General features: G+C 49.0%; 1 protein-coding gene across 1 annotated transcript in view; it reads left to right on the top strand.

Annotated features, from left to right (window-relative positions):
* TFR2 (transferrin receptor 2) overlaps nt 1-24,545 on the top strand; it is a 37,246-nt gene that overhangs the window by 3,871 nt on the left and 8,830 nt on the right. Inside the window, exons 3-13 of the mRNA XM_075849252.1 lie at nt 9,641-9,781; nt 9,864-9,975; nt 11,212-11,334; nt 11,405-11,482; nt 11,661-11,800; nt 12,427-12,602; nt 12,679-12,798; nt 12,892-12,974; nt 13,055-13,118; nt 13,417-13,484; nt 21,971-22,047. Of these exons, the coding sequence (XP_075705367.1) occupies nt 9,641-9,781; nt 9,864-9,975; nt 11,212-11,334; nt 11,405-11,482; nt 11,661-11,800; nt 12,427-12,602; nt 12,679-12,798; nt 12,892-12,974; nt 13,055-13,118; nt 13,417-13,484; nt 21,971-22,047 (1,182 nt within the window). The remainder of the gene's footprint in view (nt 1-9,640; nt 9,782-9,863; nt 9,976-11,211; nt 11,335-11,404; nt 11,483-11,660; nt 11,801-12,426; nt 12,603-12,678; nt 12,799-12,891; nt 12,975-13,054; nt 13,119-13,416; nt 13,485-21,970; nt 22,048-24,545) is intronic.

Raw genomic sequence — 24,545 nt, 5'->3', positions numbered from 1 at the left:
CTCCTGCAGGGTGATATATATATAGAAGAGAGCTATGATCCTGCCCCTCCTCCTGCAGGGTGATACATACAGAAGAGAGCTATGATCCTGCCCCTCCTCCTGCAGGGTGATATATACAGAAGAGAGCTATGATCCTGCCACTCCCCCTGCAGGGTGATATATACAGAAGAGAGCTATGTTCCTGCCCCTCCTCCTGCAGGGTGATACATGTAGAAGAGAGCTATGATCCTGCTCCTCCTCCTGCAGGGTGATATATACAGAAGAAAGCTATGATCCTGCCCCTCCTCCTGTAGGGTGATATATACAGAAGAAAGCTATGATCCTGCCCCTCCTCCTGCAGGGTGATACATGTAGAAGAGAGCTATGATCCTGCTCCTCTTACTGCAGGGTGATATATACAGAAGAAAGCTATGATCCTGCCCCTCCTCCTGTAGGGTGATATATACAGAAGAGAGCTATGTTCCTGCCCCTCCTCCTGCAAGGTGATATATACAGAAGAGAGCTATGATCCTGCTCCTCCTCCTGCAGGGTGATATATACAGAAGAGAGCTATGTTCCTGCCCCTCCTCCTGCAGGGTGATACATGTAGAAGAGAGCTATGATCCTGCTCCTCCTCCTGCAGGGTGATATATACAGAAGAAAGCTATGATCCTGCCCCTCCTCCTGTAGGGTGATATATACAGAAGAAAGCTATGATCCTGCCCCTCCTCCTGCAGGGTGATACATACAGAAGAGAGCTATGATCCTGCCCCTCCTCCTGCAGGGTGATATATACAGAAGAGAGCTATGATCCTGCCCCTCCTCCTGCAGGGTGATATATACAGAAGACAGCTATGATCCTGCCCCTCCTCCTGCAGGGTGATATATATATAGAAGAGAGCTATGATACTGCCCCTCCCCCTGCAGGGTGATATATACAGAAGACAGCTATGATCCAGCCCCTCCTCCTGCAGGGTGATATATATATAGAAGAGAGCTATGATCCTGCCCCTCCTCCTGCAGGGTGATATATATATAAAAGAGAGCTATGATCCTGCCCCTCCTCCTGCAGGGTGATATATACAGAAGAGAGCTATGATCCTGCCCCTCCTCCTGCAGGGTGATAAATACAGAAGGGAGCTATGATCCTGCCCCTCCTCCTGCAGGGTGATATATACAGAAGAGAGCTATGATCCTACCCCTCCCCCTGCAGGGTGATATATACAGAAGAGAACTATGATCCTGCCCCTCCTCCTGCAGGGTGATATATACAGAAGAGAGCTATGATCCTGCCCCTCCCTCTGCAGGGTGATATATACAGAAGAGAGCTATGATCCTGCCCCTCCCCCTGCAGGGTGATATATACAGAAGAGAGCTATGTTCCTGTCCCTCCTCCTGCAAGGTGATATATACAGAAGAGAGCTATGATCCTGCTCCTCCTCCTGCAGGGTGATATATACAGAAGAGAGCTATGTTCCTGCCCCTCCTCCTGCAGGGTGATACATGTAGAAGAGAGCTATGATCCTGCTCCTCCTCCTGCAGGGTGATATATACAGAAGAAAGATATGATCCTGCCCCTCCTCCTGTAAGGTGATATATACAGAAGAGAGCTATGATCCTGCCCCTCCTCCTGCAGGGTGATATATACAGTAGAGAGCTATGATCCTGCCCCTCCCCCTGCAGGGTGATATATACAGAAGAGAGCTATGTTCCTGCCCCTCCTCCTGCAAGGTGATATATACAGAAGAGAGCTATGATCCTGCTCCTCCTCCTGCAGGGTGATATATACAGAAGAGAGCTATGTTCCTGCCCCTCCACCTGCAGGGTGATACATATAGGAGAGAGCTATGATCCTGCAGGGTGATATATACAGATGGGAGCTATGATCCTGCCCCTCCTCCTGCAGGGTGATATATACAGAAGAGAGCTATGATCCTGCTCCTCCTCCTGCAGGGTGATATATACAGAAGAGAGCTATGTTCCTGCCCCTCCTCCTGCAGGGTGATACATGTAGAAGAGAGCTATGATCCTGCTCCTCCTCCTGCAGGGTGATATATACAGAAGAAAGCTATGATCCTGCCCCTCCTCCTGTAAGGTGATATATACAGAAGAGAGCTATGATCCTGCCCCTCCTCCTGCAGGGTGATACATACAAAAGAGAGACATGATCCTGCCCCTCCTCCTGCAGGGTGATATATACAGTAGAGAGCTATGATCCTGCCCCTCCCCCTGCAGGGTGATATATACAGAAGAGAGCTATGTTCCTGCCCCTCCTCCTGCAAGGTGATATATACAGAAGAGAGCTATGATCCTGCTCCTCCTCCTGCAGTGTGATATATACAGAAGAGAGCTATGTTCCTGCCCCTCCACCTGCAGGGTGATACATATAGGAGAGAGCTATGATCCTGCAGGGTGATATATACAGAAGGGAGCTATGATCCTGCCCCTCCTCCTGCAGGGTGATATATACAGAAGAGAGCTATGATCCTGCCCCTCCTCCTGCAGTGTGATATATACAGAAGAGAGCTATGATCCTGCCCCTCCTCCTGCAGGGTGATACATACAGAAGAGAGCTATGATCCTGCCCTTCCTCCTGCAGGGTGATATATACAGAAGAGAGCTATGATCCTGCCCCTCCCCCTGCAGGGTGATATATACAGAAGAGAGCTATGATCCTGCCCCTCCTCCTACAGGGTGATATATACAGAAGAGAGCTATGATCCTGCTCCTCCCCCTGCAGGGTGATATATACAGAAGAGAGCTATGTTCCTGCCCCTCCTCCTGCAAGGTGATATATACAGAAGAGAGCTATGATCCTGCTCCACCTCCTCCTGCAGGGTGATATATACAGAAGAGAGCTATGTTCCTGCCCCTCCTCCTGCAGGGTGATACATATAGAAGAGAGCTATGATCCTGCTCCTCCTCCTGCAGGGTGATATATACAGAAGAGAGCTATGATTCTGCCCCTCCTCCTGCAGGGTGATACATACAGAAGAGAGCTATGATCCTGCCGTTCCTCCTGTAGGGTGATATATACAGAAGAGAGCTATGATCCTGCCCCTCCCCCTGCAGGGTGATATATACAGAAGAGAGCTATGTTCCTGCCCCTCCTCCTGCAAGGTGATATATACAGAAGAGAGCTATGATACTGCTCCTCCTCCTGCAGGGTGATATATACAGAAGAGAGCTATGATCCTGCCCCTCCTCCTGCAGGGTGATATATACAGAAGAGAGCTATGATCCTGCCCCTCCTCCTGCAGGGTGATATATACAGAAGAGAGCTATGATCCTGCCCCTCCCCCTGCAGGGTGATACATATAGGAGAGAGCTATGATCCTGCAGGGTGATATATACTGAAGAGAGCTATGATCCTGCCCCTCCTCCTGCAGGGTGATATATACAGAAGAGAGCTATGATCCTGCCCCTCCTCCTGCAGGGTGATATATACAGAAGAGAGCTATGATCCTGCCCCTCCTCCTGCAGGGTGATATATACAGAAGAGAGCTATGATCCTGCCCCTCCTCCTGCAGGGTGATATATACAGAAGAGAGCTATGATCCTGCCCCTCCTCCTGCAGGGTGATATATATAGAAGAGAGCTATGATCCTGCCCCTCCTACTGCAGGGTGATATATACAGAAGAGAGCTATGATCCTGCCCCTCCTCCTGCAGGGTGATATATACAGGAGAGAGCTATGATCCTGCCCCTCACCATGCAGGGTGATATATACAGAAGAGAGCTATGATCCTGCCTCTCCTCCTGCAGGGTGATATATACAGAAGAGAGCTATGATCCTGCCCCTCCTCCTGCAGGGTGATATATATATATATATATATAGAAGAGAGCTATGATCCTGCTCCTCCTCCTGCAGGGTGATATATACAGAAGAGAGCTATGATCCTGCCCCTCCTCCTGCAGGGTGATATATACAGAAGAGAGCTATGATCCTGCCCCTCCTCCTGCAGGGTGATATATACAGAAGAGAGCTATGATCCTGCCCCTCCTCCTGCAGGGTGATATATACAGAAGAGAGCTATGATCCTGCCCCTCCTCCTGCAGGGTGATATATACAGAAGAGAGCTATGATCCTGCCCCTCCTCCTGCAGGGTGATATATACAGAAGAGAGCTATGATCCTGCCCCTCCTCCTGCAGGGTGATATATTCAGAAGAGAGCTATGATCCTGCCCCTCCTCCTGCAGGGTGATATATACAGAAGAGAGCTATGATCCTGCCCCTCCTCCTGCAGGGTGATATATACAGAAGAGAGCTATGATCCTGCCCCTCCTCCTGCAGGGTGATATATACAGAAGAGAGCTATGATCCTGCCCCTCCTCCTGCAGGGTGATATATATAGAAGAGAGCTATGATCCTGCCCCTCCTACTGCAGGGTGATATATACAGAAGAGAGCTATGATCCTGCCCCTCCTCCTGCAGGGTGATATATACAGGAGAGAGCTATGATCCTGCCCCTCACCATGCAGGGTGATATATACAGAAGAGAGCTATGATCCTGCCTCTCCTCCTGCAGGGTGATATATACAGAAGAGAGCTATGATCCTGCCCCTCCTCCTGCAGGGTGATATATATATATAGAAGAGAGCTATGATCCTGCTCCTCCTCCTGCAGGGTGATATATACAGAAGAGAGCTATGATCCTGCCATTCCTCCTGCAGGGTGATATATACAGAAGAGAGCTATGATCCTGCCCCTCCTCCTGCAGGGTGATATATACAGAAGAGAGCTATGATCCTGCCCCTCCTCCTGCAGGGTGATATATACAGAAGAGAGCTATGATCCTGCCCCTCCTCCTGCAGGGTGATATATACAGAAGAGAGCTATGATCCTGCCCCTCCTCCTGCAGGGTGATATATACAGAAGAGAGCTATGATCCTGCCCCTCCTCCTGCAGGGTGATATATATATATAGAAGAGAGCTATGATCCTGCCCCTCCTCCTGCAGGGTGATATATACAGAAGAGAGCTATGATCCTGCCCCTCCTCCTGCAGGGTGATATATACAGAAGAGAGCTATGATCCTGCCCCTCCTCCTGCAGGGTGATATATACAGAAGAGAGCTCTGATCCTGCCCCTCCTCCTGCAGGGTGATATATACAGATGAGAGCTATGATCCTGCCCCTCCTCCTGCCGGGTGATACATACAGAAGAGAGCTATGATCCTGCCCCTCCTCCTGCAGGGTGATATATACAGAAGAGAGCTCTGATCCTGCCCCTCCTCCTGCAGGGTGATATATACAGAAGAGAGCTCTGATCCTGCCCCTCCTCCTGCAGGGTGATATATACAGAAGAGAGCTATGATCCTGCCCCTCCTCCTGCAGGGTGATATATACAGAAGAGAGCTATGATCCTGCCCCTCCTCCTGCAGGGTGATATATATATATAGAAGAGAGCTATGATCCTGCCCCTCCTCCTGCAGGGTGATATATACAGAAGAGAGCTATGATCCTGCCCCTCCTCCTGCAGGGTGATATATACAGAGGAGAGCTATGATCCTGCCCCTCCTCCTGCAGGGTGATATATACAGAAGAGAGCTATGTTCCTGCCCCTCCACCTGCAGGGTGATACATATAGGAGAGAGCTATGATCCTGCAGGGTGATATATACAGATGGGAGCTATGATCCTGCCCCTCCTCCTGCAGGGTGATATATACAGAAGAGAGCTATGATCCTGCTCCTCCTCCTGCAGGGTGATATATACAGAAGAGAGCTATGTTCCTGCCCCTCCTCCTGCAGGGTGATACATGTAGAAGAGAGCTATGATCCTGCTCCTCCTCCTGCAGGGTGATATATACAGAAGAAAGCTATGATCCTGCCCCTCCTCCTGTAAGGTGATATATACAGAAGAGAGCTATGATCCTGCCCCTCCTCCTGCAGGGTGATACATACAGAAGAGAGACATGATCCTGCCCCTCCTCCTGCAGGGTGATATATACAGTAGAGAGCTATGATCCTGCCCCTCCCCCTGCAGGGTGATATATACAGAAGAGAGCTATGTTCCTGCCCCTCCTCCTGCAAGGTGATATATACAGAAGAGAGCTATGATCCTGCTCCTCCTCCTGCAGTGTGATATATACAGAAGAGAGCTATGTTCCTGCCCCTCCACCTGCAGGGTGATACATATAGGAGAGAGCTATGATCCTGCAGGGTGATATATACAGAAGGGAGCTATGATCCTGCCCCTCCTCCTGCAGGGTGATATATACAGAAGAGAGCTATGATCCTGCCCCTCCTCCTGCAGTGTGATATATACAGAAGAGAGCTATGATCCTGCCCCTCCTCCTGCAGGGTGATACATACAGAAGAGAGCTATGATCCTGCCCTTCCTCCTGCAGGGTGATATATACAGAAGAGAGCTATGATCCTGCCCCTCCCCCTGCAGGGTGATATATACAGAAGAGAGCTATGATCCTGCCCCTCCTCCTACAGGGTGATATATACAGAAGAGAGCTATGATCCTGCTCCTCCCCCTGCAGGGTGATATATACAGAAGAGAGCTATGTTCCTGCCCCTCCTCCTGCAAGGTGATATATACAGAAGAGAGCTATGATCCTGCTCCACCTCCTCCTGCAGGGTGATATATACAGAAGAGAGCTATGTTCCTGCCCCTCCTCCTGCAGGGTGATACATATAGAAGAGAGCTATGATCCTGCTCCTCCTCCTGCAGGGTGATATATACAGAAGAGAGCTATAATCCTGCCCCTCCTCCTGTAGGGTGATATATACAGAAGAGAGCTATGATTCTGCCCCTCCTCCTGCAGGGTGATACATACAGAAGAGAGCTATGATCCTGCCCCGCCTCCTGTAGGGTGATATATACAGAAGAGAGCTATGATCCTGCCCCTCCCCCTGCTTGGTGATATATACAGAAGAGAGCTATGTTCCTGCCCCTCCTCCTGCAAGGTGATATATACAGAAGAGAGCTATGATACTGCTCCTCCTCCTGCAGGGTGATATATACAGAAGAGAGCTATGATCCTGCCCCTCCTCCTGCAGGGTGATATATACAGAAGAGAGCTATGATCCTGCCCCTCCTCCTGCAGGGTGATATATACAGAAGAGAGCTATGATCCTGCCCCTCCCCCTGCAGGGTGATACATATAGGAGAGAGCTATGATCCTGCAGGGTGATATATACTGAAGAGAGCTATGATCCTGCCCCTCCTCCTGCAGGGTGATATATACAGAAGAGAGCTATGATCCTGCCCCTCCTCCTGCAGGGTGATATATACAGAAGAGAGCTATGATCCTGCCCCTCCTCCTGCAGGGTGATATATACAGAAGAGAGCTATGATCCTGCCCCTCCTCCTGCAGGGTGATATATACAGAAGAGAGCTATGATCCTGCCCCTCCTCCTGCAGGGTGATATATATAGAAGAGAGCTATGATCCTGCCCCTCCTACTGCAGGGTGATATATACAGAAGAGAGCTATGATCCTGCCCATCCTCCTGCAGGGTGATATATACAGGAGAGAGCTATGATCCTGCCCCTCACCATGCAGGGTGATATATACAGAAGAGAGCTATGATCCTGCCTCTCCTCCTGCAGGGTGATATATACAGAAGAGAGCTATGATCCTGCCCCTCCTCCTGCAGGGTGATATATATATATATATATATATATATATATATAGAAGAGAGCTATGATCCTGCTCCACCTCCTGCAGGGTGATATATACAGAAGAGAGCTATGATCCTGCCCCTCCTCCTGCAGGGTGATATATACAGAAGAGAGCTATGATCCTGCCCCTCCTCCTGCAGGGTGATATATACAGAAGAGAGCTATGATCCTGCCCCTCCTCCTGCAGGGTGATATATACAGAAGAGAGCTATGATCCTGCCCCTCCTCCTGCAGGGTGATATATACAGAAGAGAGCTATGATCCTGCCCCTCCTCCTGCAGGGTGATATATACAGAAGAGAGCTATGATCCTGCCCCTCCTCCTGCAGGGTGATATATTCAGAAGAGAGCTATGATCCTGCCCCTCCTCCTGCAGGGTGATATATACAGAAGAGAGCTATGATCCTGCCCCTCCTCCTGCAGGGTGATATATACAGAAGAGAGCTATGATCCTGCCCCTCCTCCTGCAGGGTGATATATACAGAAGAGAGCTATGATCCTGCCCCTCCTCCTGCAGGGTGATATATATAGAAGAGAGCTATGATCCTGCCCCTCCTACTGCAGGGTGATATATACAGAAGAGAGCTATGATCCTGCCCCTCCTCCTGCAGGGTGATATATACAGGAGAGAGCTATGATCCTGCCCCTCACCATGCAGGGTGATATATACAGAAGAGAGCTATGATCCTGCCTCTCCTCCTGCAGGGTGATATATACAGAAGAGAGCTATGATCCTGCCCCTCCTCCTGCAGGGTGATATATATATATAGAAGAGAGCTATGATCCTGCTGCTCCTCCTGCAGGGTGATATATACAGAAGAGAGCTATGATCCTGCCATTCCTCCTGCAGGGTGATATATACAGAAGAGAGCTATGATCCTGCCCCTCCTCCTGCAGGGTGATATATACAGAAGAGAGCTATGATCCTGCCCCTCCTCCTGCAGGGTGATATATACAGAAGAGAGCTATGATCCTGCCCCTCCTCCTGCAGGGTGATATATACAGAAGAGAGCTATGATCCTGCCCCTCCTCCTGCAGGGTGATATATACAGAAGAGAGCTATGATCCTGCCCCTCCTCCTGCAGGGTGATATATATATATAGAAGAGAGCTATGATCCTGCCCCTCCTCCTGCAGGGTGATATATACAGAAGAGAGCTATGATCCTGCCCCTCCTCCTGCAGGGTGATATATACAGAAGAGAGCTATGATCCTGCCCCTCCTCCTGCAGGGTGATATATACAGAAGAGAGCTATGATCCTGCCCCTCCTCCTGCAGGGTGATATATACAGATGAGAGCTATGATCCTGCCCCTCCTCCTGCCGGGTGATACATACAGAAGAGAGCTATGATCCTGCCCCTCCTCCTGCAGGGTGATATATACAGAAGAGAGCTCTGATCCTGCCCCTCCTCCTGCAGGGTGATATATACAGAAGAGAGCTCTGATCCTGCCCCTCCTCCTGCAGGGTGATATATACAGAAGAGAGCTATGATCCTGCCCCTCCTCCTGCAGGGTGATATATACAGAAGAGAGCTATGATCCTGCCCCTCCTCCTGCAGGGTGATATATATATATAGAAGAGAGCTATGATCCTGCCCCTCCTCCTGCAGGGTGATATATACAGAAGAGAGCTATGATCCTGCCCCTCCTCCTGCAGGGTGATATATACAGAAGAGAGCTATGATCCTGCCCCTCCTCCTGCAGGGTGATATATATATATAGAAGAGAGCTATGATCCTGCTCCTCCTCCTGCAGGGTGATAATATATACAGAAGAGAGCTATGATCCTGCCATTCCTCCTGCAGGGTGATATATACAGAAGAGAGCTATGATCCTGCCCCTCCCCCTGCAGGGTGATATATACAGAAGAGAGCTATGATTCTGCCCCTCCTCCTGCAGGGTGATATATACAGAAGAGAGCTATGATCCTGCCCCTCCCCCTGCAGGGTGATACATACAGAAGAGAGCTATGATCCTGCCCCTCCCTCCTGCAGGGTGTATAATGTCATGTCGTTTGTACTTTACAGGAAGGTTTCACGTACCGCACACCCGGCGGGGTCACCAGAGAACGAGGAGCTGGCTGACTACATCCTGCAGACATTTCAGAGTTATAACATGGATCACACGTGGGTGGCGAGTCACTTTGCAGAGCTGCAGTTCCCCCACAAGTAAGAAGGTTCCGCAGTGATTGGACCTTACCCCTCACCCGCCCTCTGTATCTGTTCTTATGAAATATGTGTCCCCCTACAGGTCTCGCCCCAACACCCTGAAGATTATTGATGGCAGCAATGTGACTGTAGAGCAGATTCCAATAGGTGACCCTGATGTATACTGTCCATACAGCGCCACGGGGGAGGTGCAGGTAATCAGCGGGCTCTATATGTACCCCGCTCTCTTACTTCCCATCCCCCATCATTCTCACCCTGTAAACTTCTAATATGTCTGATATCACAGAAAAATAATTGTATTCCTGCTGTTATCCCTGATGGCTGTCACTGTTATGGGGGCACTGTGTCTGTCACTGTTATGGGGATACTGTGGATGTCAGTTATATGGATGTCACTATTATGGGGTACTGTGGCTGTTACAGGGGTACCGTGGCTATCACTGTTATGGGGGTGCTGTGGCTGCCACGGAGATACTGTTGATGCCACTGGTATGGGAGTACTATGGATGTCACTATTATGGCGTACTGTGGCTGTCACTGTTATGGGTGGTACTGTGGATGTCACAATTATGGGGGTACTATGGATGTCACTATTATGGGTACTGTGGCTGTTACAGGGGTACCGTGGCTATCACTGTTATGGGCGTACTGTGGCTGTCACTGTTATGAGGCTACCGTGGCTGTCACTGTTATGGGGGTACCGTGGCTGTCCCCGTTATGAGGGTGCTGTGGCTATCACTGTTATGGGGTACTGTGGATGTCACTATTTTAGGGGTACTGTGGATGTCACTTTTATAGGGTACTATGGCTGTTACTGTTATGAGGGTGCTGTGGCTATCACTGTTATGGGGGTACCGTGGCTGTCACCATTATGGGGGTGCTGTGGCTATCACTGTTATGGGGGTACTGTGGATGTCACTATTTTAGGGGTACTGTGGATGTCACTATTATGGGGTACTATGGCTTTTACTGTTATGGGGGTACTGTGGCTGTCACTGTTATGGGTGTACTGTGGATGTCCCTGTAATGGGTGAACTTCGGATGTCACTGTTATGGGGGTACCGTGGCAGTCACTGTTCTGGGTGTACCGTGGCTGTCACTGTTATGGGTGAACTTCGGATGTCACTGTTATGGGTGAACTTCGGATGTCACTGTTATGGGTGTAGTGTGGCTATCACTGTTATGGGGGTACTGTGGCTGTCACTTTTATGGCGGTACTGTGGCTGTCACTGTTATGGGGGTACTGTGGCTGTCACTGTTATGAAGTACCGTGGCTGTCACTGTTATGGGGGTACTGTAGCTGTCACTGTTATGAAGTACCATGGCAGTCACTGTTATGGGGGTACCATGGCTGTAACAGACCATGTTCTGGTCTATTGGTGACCCCATAAGTCCAGCACTGGATCAGTTCATCCACCTCTCTATATACAGGGGGGACTGATGTACGTGAATTATGGGCGACCGGAAGATTACAAGGAGCTGCAGAGCTGGAACATAAAGGTGGGGGGCTCCCTGGTCATCGTGCGCACGGGGCTCATCAGCTTCGCAGAGAAGGTGGGTGCCACATATGGGGGTCCGGGGCCACGTGTAATGTCCATCACTGTACAGCAATCCTCTCCTGCAGGTCCACAATGCTGAGGAGGCCGGAGCTGTGGGGGTGCTGATATTCCCAGACTCTGAAGAGACCCCTGTATACGGACATGTGAGTACTGACCCTGCAGAGCATCGCTCCACTGTACACTCTCCTGATGGACCCTGCAGAGTATCTCTCCTGTATCTCCCCTTAATGGACCCTGCAGAGCATGTCCTCTTCTGTTGTGGGGGGGGGGGGGGGGATATGCCTCTGGACATTTGGGACCCTCACCCGTCTCTCTTTCCAGGTTCACTTTGGCACTGGAGACCCCAACACTCCCGGTTTCCCGTCTTTCAATCACACCCAATTTCCACCTTTCAAATCCTCAGGACTTCCCAAAATCCTGGCGCAGCCGATCAGCTTATCCTCGGCGAGGACATTACTCAGGTGACGGTGGAGAACCGGCGCGGCTTACAACACGTCTCACTGGCTGGACTGATCCTGAGGTCACATCCAGAGCTGCATTCACAATTCTGCTCTTCACATCAAATCTCAACCCGGACAATTTTCATTTCTTCATTTTTCCGCCGTTTTTTTTTTTTTTGCAGGAGGAGTTGTAGTTTTTCATGGCACCATTTAATTTACCGTTTGACGTACTAGAAAACGGCAACAAATTATTTGTGGGGTGAAATGGGCAAAAAACAGGAAATAGGCCATAGTGGTTTGGGTTTCGTTTTTACGGCGTTCATCGTGCGACGTGTTGACTCTCTTCTACTTTGTTTAGCTGTCAACTTAGCTCTCTGTAATAGGAAACCAGCTGTGGATGTGAATACAGCTCTGGATGTGACTGGAGTATAAGGATTTGTTGCAGAAATCCATACACATAACACCAAAACAACCTCATGCAGTAGAATGGAATTGAATTCACACTAATGCATGACATCACAGAATTTTTTTTTTTTAAACGCAGCTCTGGATGTGACTGGAGTATGTGCCATAATTTAACACAAAATTCGAGGATTTTTATAAGTTTTTGATGCAGATTTAAAATAGATTTGTGTCATTCTTTGCAGCAAACTGGGAAATTCCACCGTCTTTGAAAAATGGAGGGCTGCGGACTTCCCCTCGCATGGTATGGGCCCCGCGCTGACCAGGGCCGATCACAAGATTCATCTTGGGGTGACCAATGTAGCTTGCGGCGTGGAGTTGCACAATGTGTTTGGCAGCATCACTGGACGTTACGAGCCTGGTGAGCACATTATACCTCATACCCCTGCTTTACGCCACTGTGCGCACTAATCCATATACATTGTCTGTGTCCCCAGAACACTACATCGTGGTAGGAGCCCAACGAGATTCCTGGGGCCCGGGTGCTGCCAAGTCTGGTGTGGGCACTACCCTCGTACTAGAGCTGGCCCGTACTCTGACCATGATGGTACACAATGGTGAGTGAGGGCTGTGTGTAAGGCGTGTATAGCAGAGCTGACTGTGTAGTAGAGCCGTAGACTGGAATATCCAGTGGTTTGTGTGTGTTTCAGGCTTCCAGCCCCGCCGCAGTATCTTGTTTGTCAGCTGGGACGGTGGAGACTTTGGCAGCATTGGCGCCACGGAGTGGTTGGAGGTATTATATTTCTATAATGGACAAACCCCCCCCCCCCCCAGAAGTGACGTGTAACGAAGGACAATGGCTTTATATTTCAGGGGTACCTAAGCATGCTGCACCTCAAAGCCGCTGCCTATTTGAGCCTGGACACCCCACTTCTAGGTAATTATGAAAGAGGAGTCGTCCCCGAAAAATCGACTTTTAATTTCGTTACCGTTTGTTGCTTGTGCTGCTGGGTTTAGTTCCCAGAGGATTTTCTAGACTGATACATTGTTGCAAGTCTCAGCTGTGAGAAGAAATAACTCAGGACGGGTTTGCACAATGAATGTTCCCATGCACTGACAGCAAGCAGAGATCTTGAAGATGGTGATGAATCGAAACACAAAATATATTAGTTGCAGAACTTTCCATGACACAATGACAAAGATTGAAATTTTATGTTGTGATTTTTTTTTTTTAGGTGATGAAAATTTTCAAGCGAAAACCAGTCCACTGTTTAATAGCCTCATAGAGAACGTAATAAAGCAGGTAAGAGGGGGAGGGGGCTCTGTATACTGCACCGTCTACCCTACATGGCCCCTATATATTATCCGTAGGCTCCTCTCTACGTGTCCCTGTACTCTGTATACAGCTCCTCTTCTCTCTACTTGTCCCTGTACTCTGTATACAGCTCCTCTCCTCTCTACGTCTCCCTGTACTCTGTATACAGCTCCTCTTCTCTCTACGTGTCCCTGTACTCTGTATACAGCTCCTCTCCTCTCTACGTGTCCCTGTACTCTGTATACAGCTCCTCTTCTCTCTACTTGTCCCTGTACTCTGTATACAGCTCCTCTCCTCTCTACGTGTCCCTGTACTCTGTATACAGCTCCTCTTCTCTCTACGTGTCCCTGTACTCTGTATACAGCTCCTCTCCTCTCTACGCGTCCCTGTACTCTGTATACAGCTCCTCTCCTCTCTACGCGTCCCTGTACTCTGTATACAGCTCCTCTCCTCTCTACGTCTCCCTGTAGTCTGTATACAGCTCCTCTCCTCACTACGTGTCCCTGTACTCTGTATACAGCTCCTCTCCTCTCTATGTGTCCCTGTACTCTGCATGCAGCTCCTCTCCTCTCTACGTGTCCCAGTACTCTGTATACAGCTCCTCTTCTCTCTACGTGTCCCTGTACTCTGTATACAGCTCCTCTCCTCTCTACGTGTCCCTGTACTCTGTATACAGCTCCTCTCCTCTCCACGTGTCCCTGTACTCTGTATACAGCTCCTCTCCTCTCCACGTGTCCCTGTACTCTGTATACAGCTCCTCTTCTCTCTACGTGTCCCTGTACTCTGTATACAGCTCACTTCTCTCCACGTGTCCCTGTACTCTGTATAGATCTCCTCTTCTCTCTACGTGTTCCTGTACTCTGTATACAGCTCTTCTCTCTACATGTCCCTGTACTCTGTATACAGCTACTCTCCTCTTTACGTGTCCCAGTACTCTGTATACAGCTCCTATTCTCGCTACGTGTCCCTGTACTCTGTATACAGCTCCTCTCCTCTCTACGTCTCCCTGTACTCTGTATACAGCTCCTCTTCTCTCTACGTGTCCCTGTACTCTGTATACAGCTCCTCTCCTCTCTACGTGTCCCTGTACTCTGTATACAGCTCCTCTTCTCTCTACTTGTCCCTGTACTCTGTATGCAGCTCCTCTCCTCTCTACGTGTCCCTGTACTCTGTATACAGCTCCTCTTCTCTCTACGTGTCCCTGTACTCTGTATACAGCTCCTCTCCTCTCTACGCGTCCCTGTACTCTGTATACAGCTCCTCTCCTCTCTACGCGTCCCTGTACTCTGTATACAGCTCCTCTCCTCTCTACGTCTCCCTGTAGTCTGTATACAGCTCCTCTCCTCACTACGTGTCCCTGTACTCTTTATACAGCTCCTCTCCTCTCTACGTGTCCCTGTACTCTGCATGCAGCTCCTCTCCTCTCTACGTGTCCCAGTACTCTGTATACAGCTCCTCTTCTCTCTACGTGTCCCTGTACTCTGTATACAGCTCCTCTCCTCTCTACGTGTCCCTGTACTCTGTATACAGCTCCTCTCCTCTCCACGTGTCCCTGTACTCTGTATACAGCTCCTCTTCTCTCTACGTGTCCCTGTACTCTGTATACAGCTCACTTCTCTCCACGTGTCCCTGTACTCTGTATAGATCTCCTCTTCTCTCTACGTGTTCCTGTACTCTGTATACAGCTCTTCTCTCTACATGTCCCTGTACTCTGTATACAGCTAATCTCCTCTTTACGTGTCCCAGTACTCTGTATACAGCTCCTATTCTCGCTACGTGTCCCTGTACTCTGTATACAGCTCCTCTTCTCTCTACGTGTTCCTGTAAACTGTATACAGCTCCTCTTCTCTCTACATGTCCCTGTACTCTGTATACAGCTCTTCTCTCCACGTGTCCCTGTACTCTGTATACAGCTCCTCTTCTCTCCACGTGTCCCTGTACTCTGTATACAGCTCCTCTCTATGTGTCCCTATACTCTGTATACAGCTCCTATTCAGTCTACGTGTCCCTGTACTCTGTATACAGCTCCTCTTCTCTCTACGTGTCCCTGTACTCTGTATACAGCTCACTTCTCTCCACGTGTCCCTGTACTCTGTATAGATCTCCTCTTCTCTCTACGTGTTCCTGTACTCTGTATACAGCTCTTCTCTCTACATGTCCCTGTACTCTGTATACAGCTACTCTCCTCTTTACGTGTCCCAGTACTCTGTATACAGCTCATATTCTCGCTACGTGTCCCTGTACTCTGTATACAGCTCCTCTCCTCTCTACGTCTCCCTGTACTCTGTATACAGCTCCTCTTCTCTCTACGTGTCCCTGTACTCTGTATACAGCTCCTCTCCTCTCTACGTGTCCCTGTACTCTGTATACAGCTCCTCTTCTCTCTACTTGTCCCTGTACTCTGTATACAGCTCCTCTCCTCTCTACGTGTCCCTGTACTCTGTATACAGCTCCTCTTCTCTCTACATGTCCCTGTACTCTGTATACAGCTCCTCTCCTCTCTACGCGTCCCTGTACTCTGTATACAGCTCCTCTCCTCTCTACGCGTCCCTGTACTCTGTATACAGCTCCTCTCCTCTCTACGTCTCCCTGTAGTCTGTACACAGCTCCTCTCCTCACTATGTGTCCCTGTACTCTGTATACAGCTCCTCTCCTCACTACGTGTCCCTGTACTCTGTATACAGCTCCTCTCCTCTCTACGTGTCCCTGTACTCTGTATACAGCTCCTCTTCTCTCTACTTGTCCCTGTACTCTGTATACAGCTCCTCTCCTCTCTACGTGTCCCTGTACTCTGTATACAGCTCCTCTTCTCTCTACGTGTCCCTGTACTCTGTATACAGCTCCTCTCCTCTCTACGCGTCCCTGTACTCTGTATACAGCTCCTCTCCTCTCTACGCGTCCCTGTACTCTGTATACAGCTCCTCTCCTCTCTACGTCTCCCTGTAGTCTGTATACAGCTCCTCTCCTCACTACGTGTCCCTGTACTCTGTATACAGCTCCTCTCCTCTCTATGTGTCCCTGTACTCTGCATGCAGCTCCTCTCCTCTCTACGTGTCCCAGTACTCTGTATACAGCTCCTCTTCTCTCTACGTGTCCCTGTACTCTGTATACAGCTCCTCTCCTCTCTACGTGTCCCTGTACTCTGTATACAGCTCCTCTCCTCTCCACGTGTCCCTGTACTCTGTATACAGCTCCTCTCCTCTCCACGTGTCCCTGTACTCTGTATACAGCTCCTCTTCTCTCTACGTGTCCCTGTACTCTGTATACAGCTCACTTCTCTCCACGTGTCCCTGTACTCTGTATAGATCTCCTCTTCTCTCTACGTGTTCCTGTACTCTGTATACAGCTCTTCTCTCTACATGTCCCTGTACTCTGTATACAGCTACTCTCCTCTTTACGTGTCCCAGTACTCTGTATACAGCTCCTATTCTCGCTACGTGTCCCTGTACTCTGTATACAGCTCCTCTCCTCTCTACGTCTCCCTGTACTCTGTATACAGCTCCTCTTCTCTCTACGTGTCCCTGTACTCTGTATACAGCTCCTCTCCTCTCTACGTGTCCCTGTACTCTGTATACAGCTCCTCTTCTCTCTACTTGTCCCTGTACTCTGTATACAGCTCCTCTTCTCTCTACGTGTCCCTGTACTCTGTATACAGCTCCTCTTCTCTCTACGTGTCCCTGTACTCTGTATACAGCTCCTCTCCTCTCTACGCGTCCCTGTACTCTGTATACAGCTCCTCTCCTCTCTACGCGTCCCTGTACTCTGTATACAGCTCCTCTCCTCTCTACGTCTCCCTGTAGTCTGTATACAGCTCCTCTCCTCACTACGTGTCCCTGTACTCTGTATACAGCTCCTCTCCTCTCTACGTGTCCCTGTACTCTGCATGCAGCTCCTCTCCTCTCTACGTGTCCCAGTACTCTGTATACAGCTCCTCTTCTCTCTACGTGTCCCTGTACTCTGTATACAGCTCCTCTCCTCTCTACGTGTCCCTGTACTCTGTATACAGCTCCTCTCCTCTCCACGTGTCCCTGTACTCTGTATACAGCTCCTCTTCTCTCTACGTGTCCCTGTACTCTGTATACAGCTCACTTCTCTCCACGTGTCCCTGTACTCTGTATAGATCTCCTCTTCTCTCTACGTGTTCCTGTACTCTGTATACAGCTCTTCTCTCTACATGTCCCTGTACTCTGTATACAGCTAATCTCCTCTTTACGTGTCCCAGTACTCTGTATACAGCTCCTATTCTCGCTACGTGTCCCTGTACTCTGTATACAGCTCCTCTTCTCTCTACGTGTTCCTGTAAACTGTATACAGCTCCTCTTCTCTCTACATGTCCCTGTACTCTGTATACAGCTCCTCTTCTCTCCACGTGTCCCTGTACTCTGTATACAGCTCCTCTTCTCTCCACGTGTCCCTGTACTCTGTATACAGCTCCTCTCTATGTGTCCCTATACTCTGTATACAGCTCCTATTCAGTCTACGTGTCCCTGTACTCTGTATACAGCTCCTCTTCTCTCTACGTGTCCCTGTACTCTGTATACAGCTCACTTCTCTCCACGTGTCCCTGTACTCTGTATAGATCTCCTCTTCTCTCTACGTGTTCCTGTACTCTGTATACAGCTCTTCTCTCTACATGTCCCTGTACTCTGTATACAGCTACTCTCCTCTTTACGTGTCCCAGTACTCTGTATACAGCTCATATTCTCGCTACGTGTCCCTGTACTCTGTATACAGCTCCTCTCCTCTCTACGTCTCCCTGTACTCTGTATACAGCTCCTCTTCTCTCTACGTGTCCCTGTACTCTGTATACAGCTCCTCTCCTCTCTACGTGTCCCTGTACTCTGTATACAGCTCCTCTTCTCTCTACTTGTCCCTGTACTCTGTATACAGCTCCTCTCCTCTCTACGTGTCCCTGTACTCTGTATACAGCTCCTCTTCTCTCTACGTGTCCCTGTACTCTGTATACAGCTCCTCTCCTCTCTACGCGTCCCTGTACTCTGTATACAGCTCCTCTCCTCTCTACGCGTCCCTGTACTCTGTATACAGCTCCTCTCCTCTCTACGTCTCCCTGTAGTCTGTATACAGCTCCTCTCCTCACTACGTGTCCCTGTACTCTGTATACAGCTCCTCTCCTCACTACGTGTCCCTGTACTCTGTATACAGCTCCTCTCCTCTCTACGTGTCCCTGTACTCTGCATGCAGTTCCTCTCCTCTCTACGTGTCCCAGTACTCTGTATACAGCTCCTCTTCTCTCTACGTGTCCCTGTACTCTGTATACAGCTCCTCTCCTCTCTACGTGTCCCTGTACTCTGTATACAGCTCCTCTCCTCTCCACGTGTCCCTGTACTCTGTATACAGCTCCTCTTCTCTCTATGTGTCCCTGTACTCTGTATACAGCTCACTTCTCTCCACGTGTCCCTGTACTCTGTATAGATCTCCTCTTCTCTCTACGTGTTCCTGTACTCTGTATACAGCTCCTCTCTATGTGTCCCTATACTCTGTATACAGCTCCTATTCAGTCTACGTGTCCCTGTACTCTGTATACAGCTCCTCTTCTCTCTACTTGTCCCTGTACTATGTATACAGCTGTTCTCTCTACATGTCCCTGTACTCTGTATACAGCTCCTCTTCTCTCTACGTGTCCCTGTACTCTGTATACAGCTCCTCTCCTCTCTACGTGTCCCTGTACACAGTTCCTCTCCTCTCTACATCTCCCTGTACTCTGTATACAGCTCCTCTTCTCACTACCTGTCACCGTACTCTGTATACAGCTCCTCTCCTCTCTACGCGTCCCTGTACTCTGTATACAGCTCCTCCCCTCAATACGTGTCCCTGTACTCTGTATACAGCTCCTCTCCTCTCTACGCGTCCCTGTACTCTGTATACAGCTCCTCTCCTCACTACGTGTCCCTGTACTCTGCATGCAGCTCCTCTCCTCTCTACGTGTCCCAGTACTCTGTATACAGCTCCTCTTCTCTCTACGTGTCCCTGTACTCTGTATACAGCTCCTCTTCTCTCTACGTGTCCCTGTACTCTGTATACAGCTCCTCTCCTCTCCACGTGTCCCTGTACTCTGTATACAGCTCCTCTCCTCTCTACGTCTCCCTGTACTCTGTATACAGCTCCTCTCCTCACTACGTGTCCCTGTACTCTGTATACAGCTCCTCTCCTCTCTACGCGTCCCTGTACTCTGTATACAGCTCCTCTCTACGCGTCCTTGTACTCTGTATACAGCTCCTCTTCTCTCTACTTGTCCCTGTACTCTGTATACAGCTCCTCTCCTCTCTACGTGTCCCTGTACTCTGTATACAGCTCCTCTTCTCTCTACTTGTCCCTGTACTCTGTATACAGCTCCTCTTCTCTCTACGTCTCCATTTACTCTGTATACAGCTTCTCTCCTCTCTACGTGTCCCTGTACTCTGTATACAGCTCCTCTCTACGCGTCCCTGTACTCTGTATACAGCTCCTCTTCTCTCTACTTGTCCCTGTACTCTGTATACAGCTCCTCTTCTATCTACGTGTCCCTGTACTCTGTATACAGCTCCTCTTCTCTCTACGTGTCCCTGTACTCTGTATACAGCTCCTCTCCTCTCTACGTGTCCCTGTACTCTGTATACAGCTCCTCTTCTCTCTACTTGTCCCTGTACTCTTTATACAGCTCCTCTTCTCTCTACGTGTCCCTGTACTCTGTATACAGCTCCTCTCCTCTCTACGTGTCCCTGTACTGTATACAGCTCCTCTTCTCTCTACGTCTCCATTTACTCTGTATACAGCTTCTCTCCTCTCTACGTGTCCCTGTACTCTGTATACAGCTCCTCTCTACGCGTCCTTGTACTCTGTATACAGCTCCTCTTCTCTCTACTTGTCCCTGTACTCTGTATACAGCTCCTCTTCTCTCTACGTGTCCCTGTACTCTGTATACAGCTCCTCTTCTCTCTACGTGTCCCTGTACTCTGTATACAGCTCCTCTTCTATCTACGTGTCCCTGTACTCTGTATACAGCTCCTCTTCTCTCTACGTGTCCCTGTACTCTGTATACAGCTCCTCTTCTCTCTACTTGTCCCTGTACTCTGTATACAGCTCCTCTTCTATCTACGTGTCCCTGTACTCTGTATACAGCTCCTCTTCTCTCTACGTGTCCCTGTACTCTGTATACAGCTCCTCTCCTCTCTACGTGTCCCTGTACTCTGTATACAGCTCCTCTTCTCTCTACTTGTCCCTGTACTCTTTATACAGCTCCTCTTCTCTCTACGTGTCCCTGTACTCTGTATACAGCTCCTCTCCTCTCTACGTGTCCCTGTACTCTGTATACAGCTCCTCTTCTCTCTACTTGTCCCTGTACTGTATACAGCTCCTCTTCTCTCTACGTCTCCATTTACTCTGTATACAGCTTCTCTCCTCTCTACGTGTCCCTGTACTCTGTATACAGCTCCTCTCTACGCGTCCTTGTACTCTGTATACAGCTCCTCTTCTCTCTACTTGTCCCTGTACTCTGTATACAGCTCCTCTTCTCTCTACGTGTCCCTGTACTCTGTATACAGCTCCTCTTCTCTCTACGTGTCCCTGTACTCTGTATACAGCTCCTCTTCTATCTACGTGTCCCTGTACTCTGTATACAGCTCCTCTTCTCTCTACGTGTCCCTGTACTCTGTATACAGCTCCTCTTCTCTCTACTTGTCCCTGTACTCTGTATACAGCTCCTCTTCTATCTACGTGTCCCTGTACTCTGTATACAGCTCCTCTTCTCTCTACGTGTCCCTGTACTCTGTATACAGCTCCTCTTCTCGCTACGTGTCCCTGTACTCTGTATACAGCTCCTGTTCTATCTACGTGTCCCTGTACTCTGTATACAGCTCCTCTTCTCGCTACGTGTCCCTGTACTCTGTATACAGCTCCTCTCCTCTCTACGTGTCCCTGTACTCTGTATACAGCTCCTGTTCTATCTACGTGTCCATGTACTGTATACAGCTCCTCTTCTCTCTACGTGTCCCTGTACTCTGTATACAGCTCCTCTTCTATCTACGTGTCCCTGTACTCTGTATACAGCTCCTCTTCTCTCTACGTGTCCCTGTACTCTGTATACAGCTCCTCTTCTCTCTACTTGTCCCTGTACTCTGTATACAGCTCCTCTTCTATCTACGTGTCCCTGTACTCTGTATACAGCTCCTCTTCTCTCTACGTGTCCCTGTACTCTGTATACAGCTCCTCTTCTCGCTACTTGTCCCTGTACTCTGTATACAGCTCCTCTCCTCTCTACGCGTCTCTGTACTCTGTATACAGCTCCTCTTCTCGCTACGTGTCCCTGTACTCTGTATACAGCTCCTCTTCTCTCTACTTGTCCCTGTACTCTGTATACAGCTCCTCTTCTCTCTACGCGTCCCTGTACTCTGTATACAGCTCCTCTTCTCTCTACTTGTCCCTGTACTATGTATACAGCTCCTATTCTGTCTATATGTCCTTGTGTTCTCTTTCAGGTGCATAGTCCTCTTCAAAGTCAACAATCGATCTATGATTATATGCGTCTGAAGGGTAGTAATTGGAAAGCACAAGTGTAAGTAACTCCAGCACACGTAGCTACTTCATCTGACCACGGACATTAGATGAATGTCCACGTGCTTCCAGATGATTAGCCATTAAACCAATAGACCAAAGAATGTTCATTCAGGGCAGCCCCATGGTACAAATGAGACCACAAGACAGAGGAACCTCCATAAGAAGTCCTTTATTATTAGTCGGTTTGGGGTCATTCGGAGGAAAGTTCATTCTTGAAAGAAAGTCCACCTAATAATCGGCTGAAATTGTTTTGATGTTGATGTTGAAGTATTAGTCACCCTCTTATTTTCCTCGTCTCATCACATCGGGCTGGATGAAGCTCCTACTACTTCTCGTAATGTGACATGGACATCATCCACCTCAGCTGGTTGTCACGTATCACGTGATGAACGTCATGAACATCATCCACCTCAGCTGGTTGTCACGTATCACGTGATGAATGTCACGAACATCATGCACCTCAGCTGGTTGTCACGTATAACGTGATGAATGTCATGAACATCATCCACCTCAGCTGGTTGTCACGTATCACGTGATGAATGTCATGAACATCATCCACCTCAGCTGGTTGTCACGTATCACGTGATGAATGTCATGAACATCATCCACCTCTGCTGGTTGTCACGTATCACGTGATGAATGTCATGAACATCATCCACCTCAGCTGGTTGTCACGTATCACGTGATGAATGTCATGAACATCATCCACCTCTGCTGGTTGTCACGTATCACGTGATGAATGTCATGAACATCATCCACCTCAGCTGGTTGTCACGTATCACGTGATGAATGTCATGAACATCATCCACCTCAGCTGGTTGTCACGTATCACGTGATGAATGTCATGAACATCATGCACCTCAGCTGGTTGTCACGTATCACGTGATGAATGTCATGAACATCATCCACCTCAGCTGGTTGTCACGTATCACGTGATGAATGTCATGAACATCATCCACCTCAGCTGGTTGTCACGTATCACGTGATGAATGTCATGAACATCATCCACCTCAGCTGGTTGTCACGTATCACGTGATGAATGTCATGAACATCATCCACCTCAGCTGGTTGTCACGTATCACGTGATGAATGTCATGAACATCATCCACCTCAGCTGGTTGTCACGTATCACGTGATGAATGTCATGAACATCTACACTTTCCCTATATTCTCTCTTTCCAGATCTTTCGATTATTGTAATTAGTTTTTCCTCAATGTCCTGTCCACCGATCGTCCTCTTCCTCCCTAATTCTCTTTACCGTGGACGGAGGCTGATTTGCAGGTCATCAATGTGGGGGTGGGGGGGGGGGGGGGGGGGGACATCTGTCCATTTCTGTCATCTCTTGGCATTACAGACTTGGCCTTCTCCTGGCTCTCCGAATACCTCACCAACCGAACATTTAGTGTCTTCCACTGACACACCACCTCCTACTCTCGCCCTCTCTCTGTTGGTGTCCCCCAAGCTCTGTCCTGGGACCCTTGTTCTTCTCCATCTACATCTACAGCCTGGGATAGCTCCTCAAATCCTATGCCTTTCAGTACCACTTCAATGCTGACGAAATTTACGTCTCTGGCCCCCGATGTTACCTATCTTCTTTCCAGAGGGTCTGCCAGCTATCTTCTTCCGCTTCCTTCAACTCAACATGAAGAAGTTCACTATCTCGGAACAATATTTGATTCCACCCTCTCTTTCAAACCGAACATCCAACCCCTTATCACCTCTTGACGCCTTCACCTAAAAAACATTTCTTGAATCCGCTCTTTCTTCAACCTCGAGTCAACAAAATGCTTGTACATGCCCTCATCATCTCCCGTCTAGACCACTGCAACAGCCTTCTTTGTGGCTTTTCAACTAACACTCTTGTATCTCTTTAATCCACCCTCAAATCTGCTTCACGTTTAATCTCTCTCTTACCTCTACCAATCCCTTCACTGGCTAATCATTCCCCAGTGAATGCAATACAAAATATGACATACAAGGATGCCCACAACCAGTCCTCTCCAAACATCCCTACAATAATCTCCTGATACCTCCTCACATGTAATCTCCTGTCCACAACCTGTCCTCTCCATACATCTCTACCCTAATCTCCTGATACCCCCCACATGTAATCTCCTGCCCACAACCTGTCCTCTCCATACATCTCTACAATAATCTCCTGATACCCCCTCACATGTAATCTCCTGTCCACAACCTGTCCCCTCCATACATCCCTACAATAATCTCCTGATACCTCCTCACATGTAAACTCCTGTCTACAACCTGTCCCCTCCCTACATCTCTACCCTAATCTCCTGATACCTCCTCACATGTAATCTCCTGTCCACAACATGTCCTCTCCATACATCTCTACCCTAATCTCCTGATACCTCCTCACATGTAATCTCCTGTCCACAACCTGTCCTCTCCATACATCTCTACCCTAATCTCCTGATACCCTCCACATGTAATCTCCTGTCCACAACCTGTCCCCTCCATACATCTCTACCCTAATC

This window comes from Rhinoderma darwinii, unplaced genomic scaffold, assembly GCF_050947455.1.
Source record: "Rhinoderma darwinii isolate aRhiDar2 unplaced genomic scaffold, aRhiDar2.hap1 Scaffold_721, whole genome shotgun sequence".
NCBI lineage: Eukaryota > Metazoa > Chordata > Amphibia > Anura > Rhinodermatidae > Rhinoderma > Rhinoderma darwinii.
This window is presented reverse-complemented; position numbering and strand designations above follow the sequence as displayed.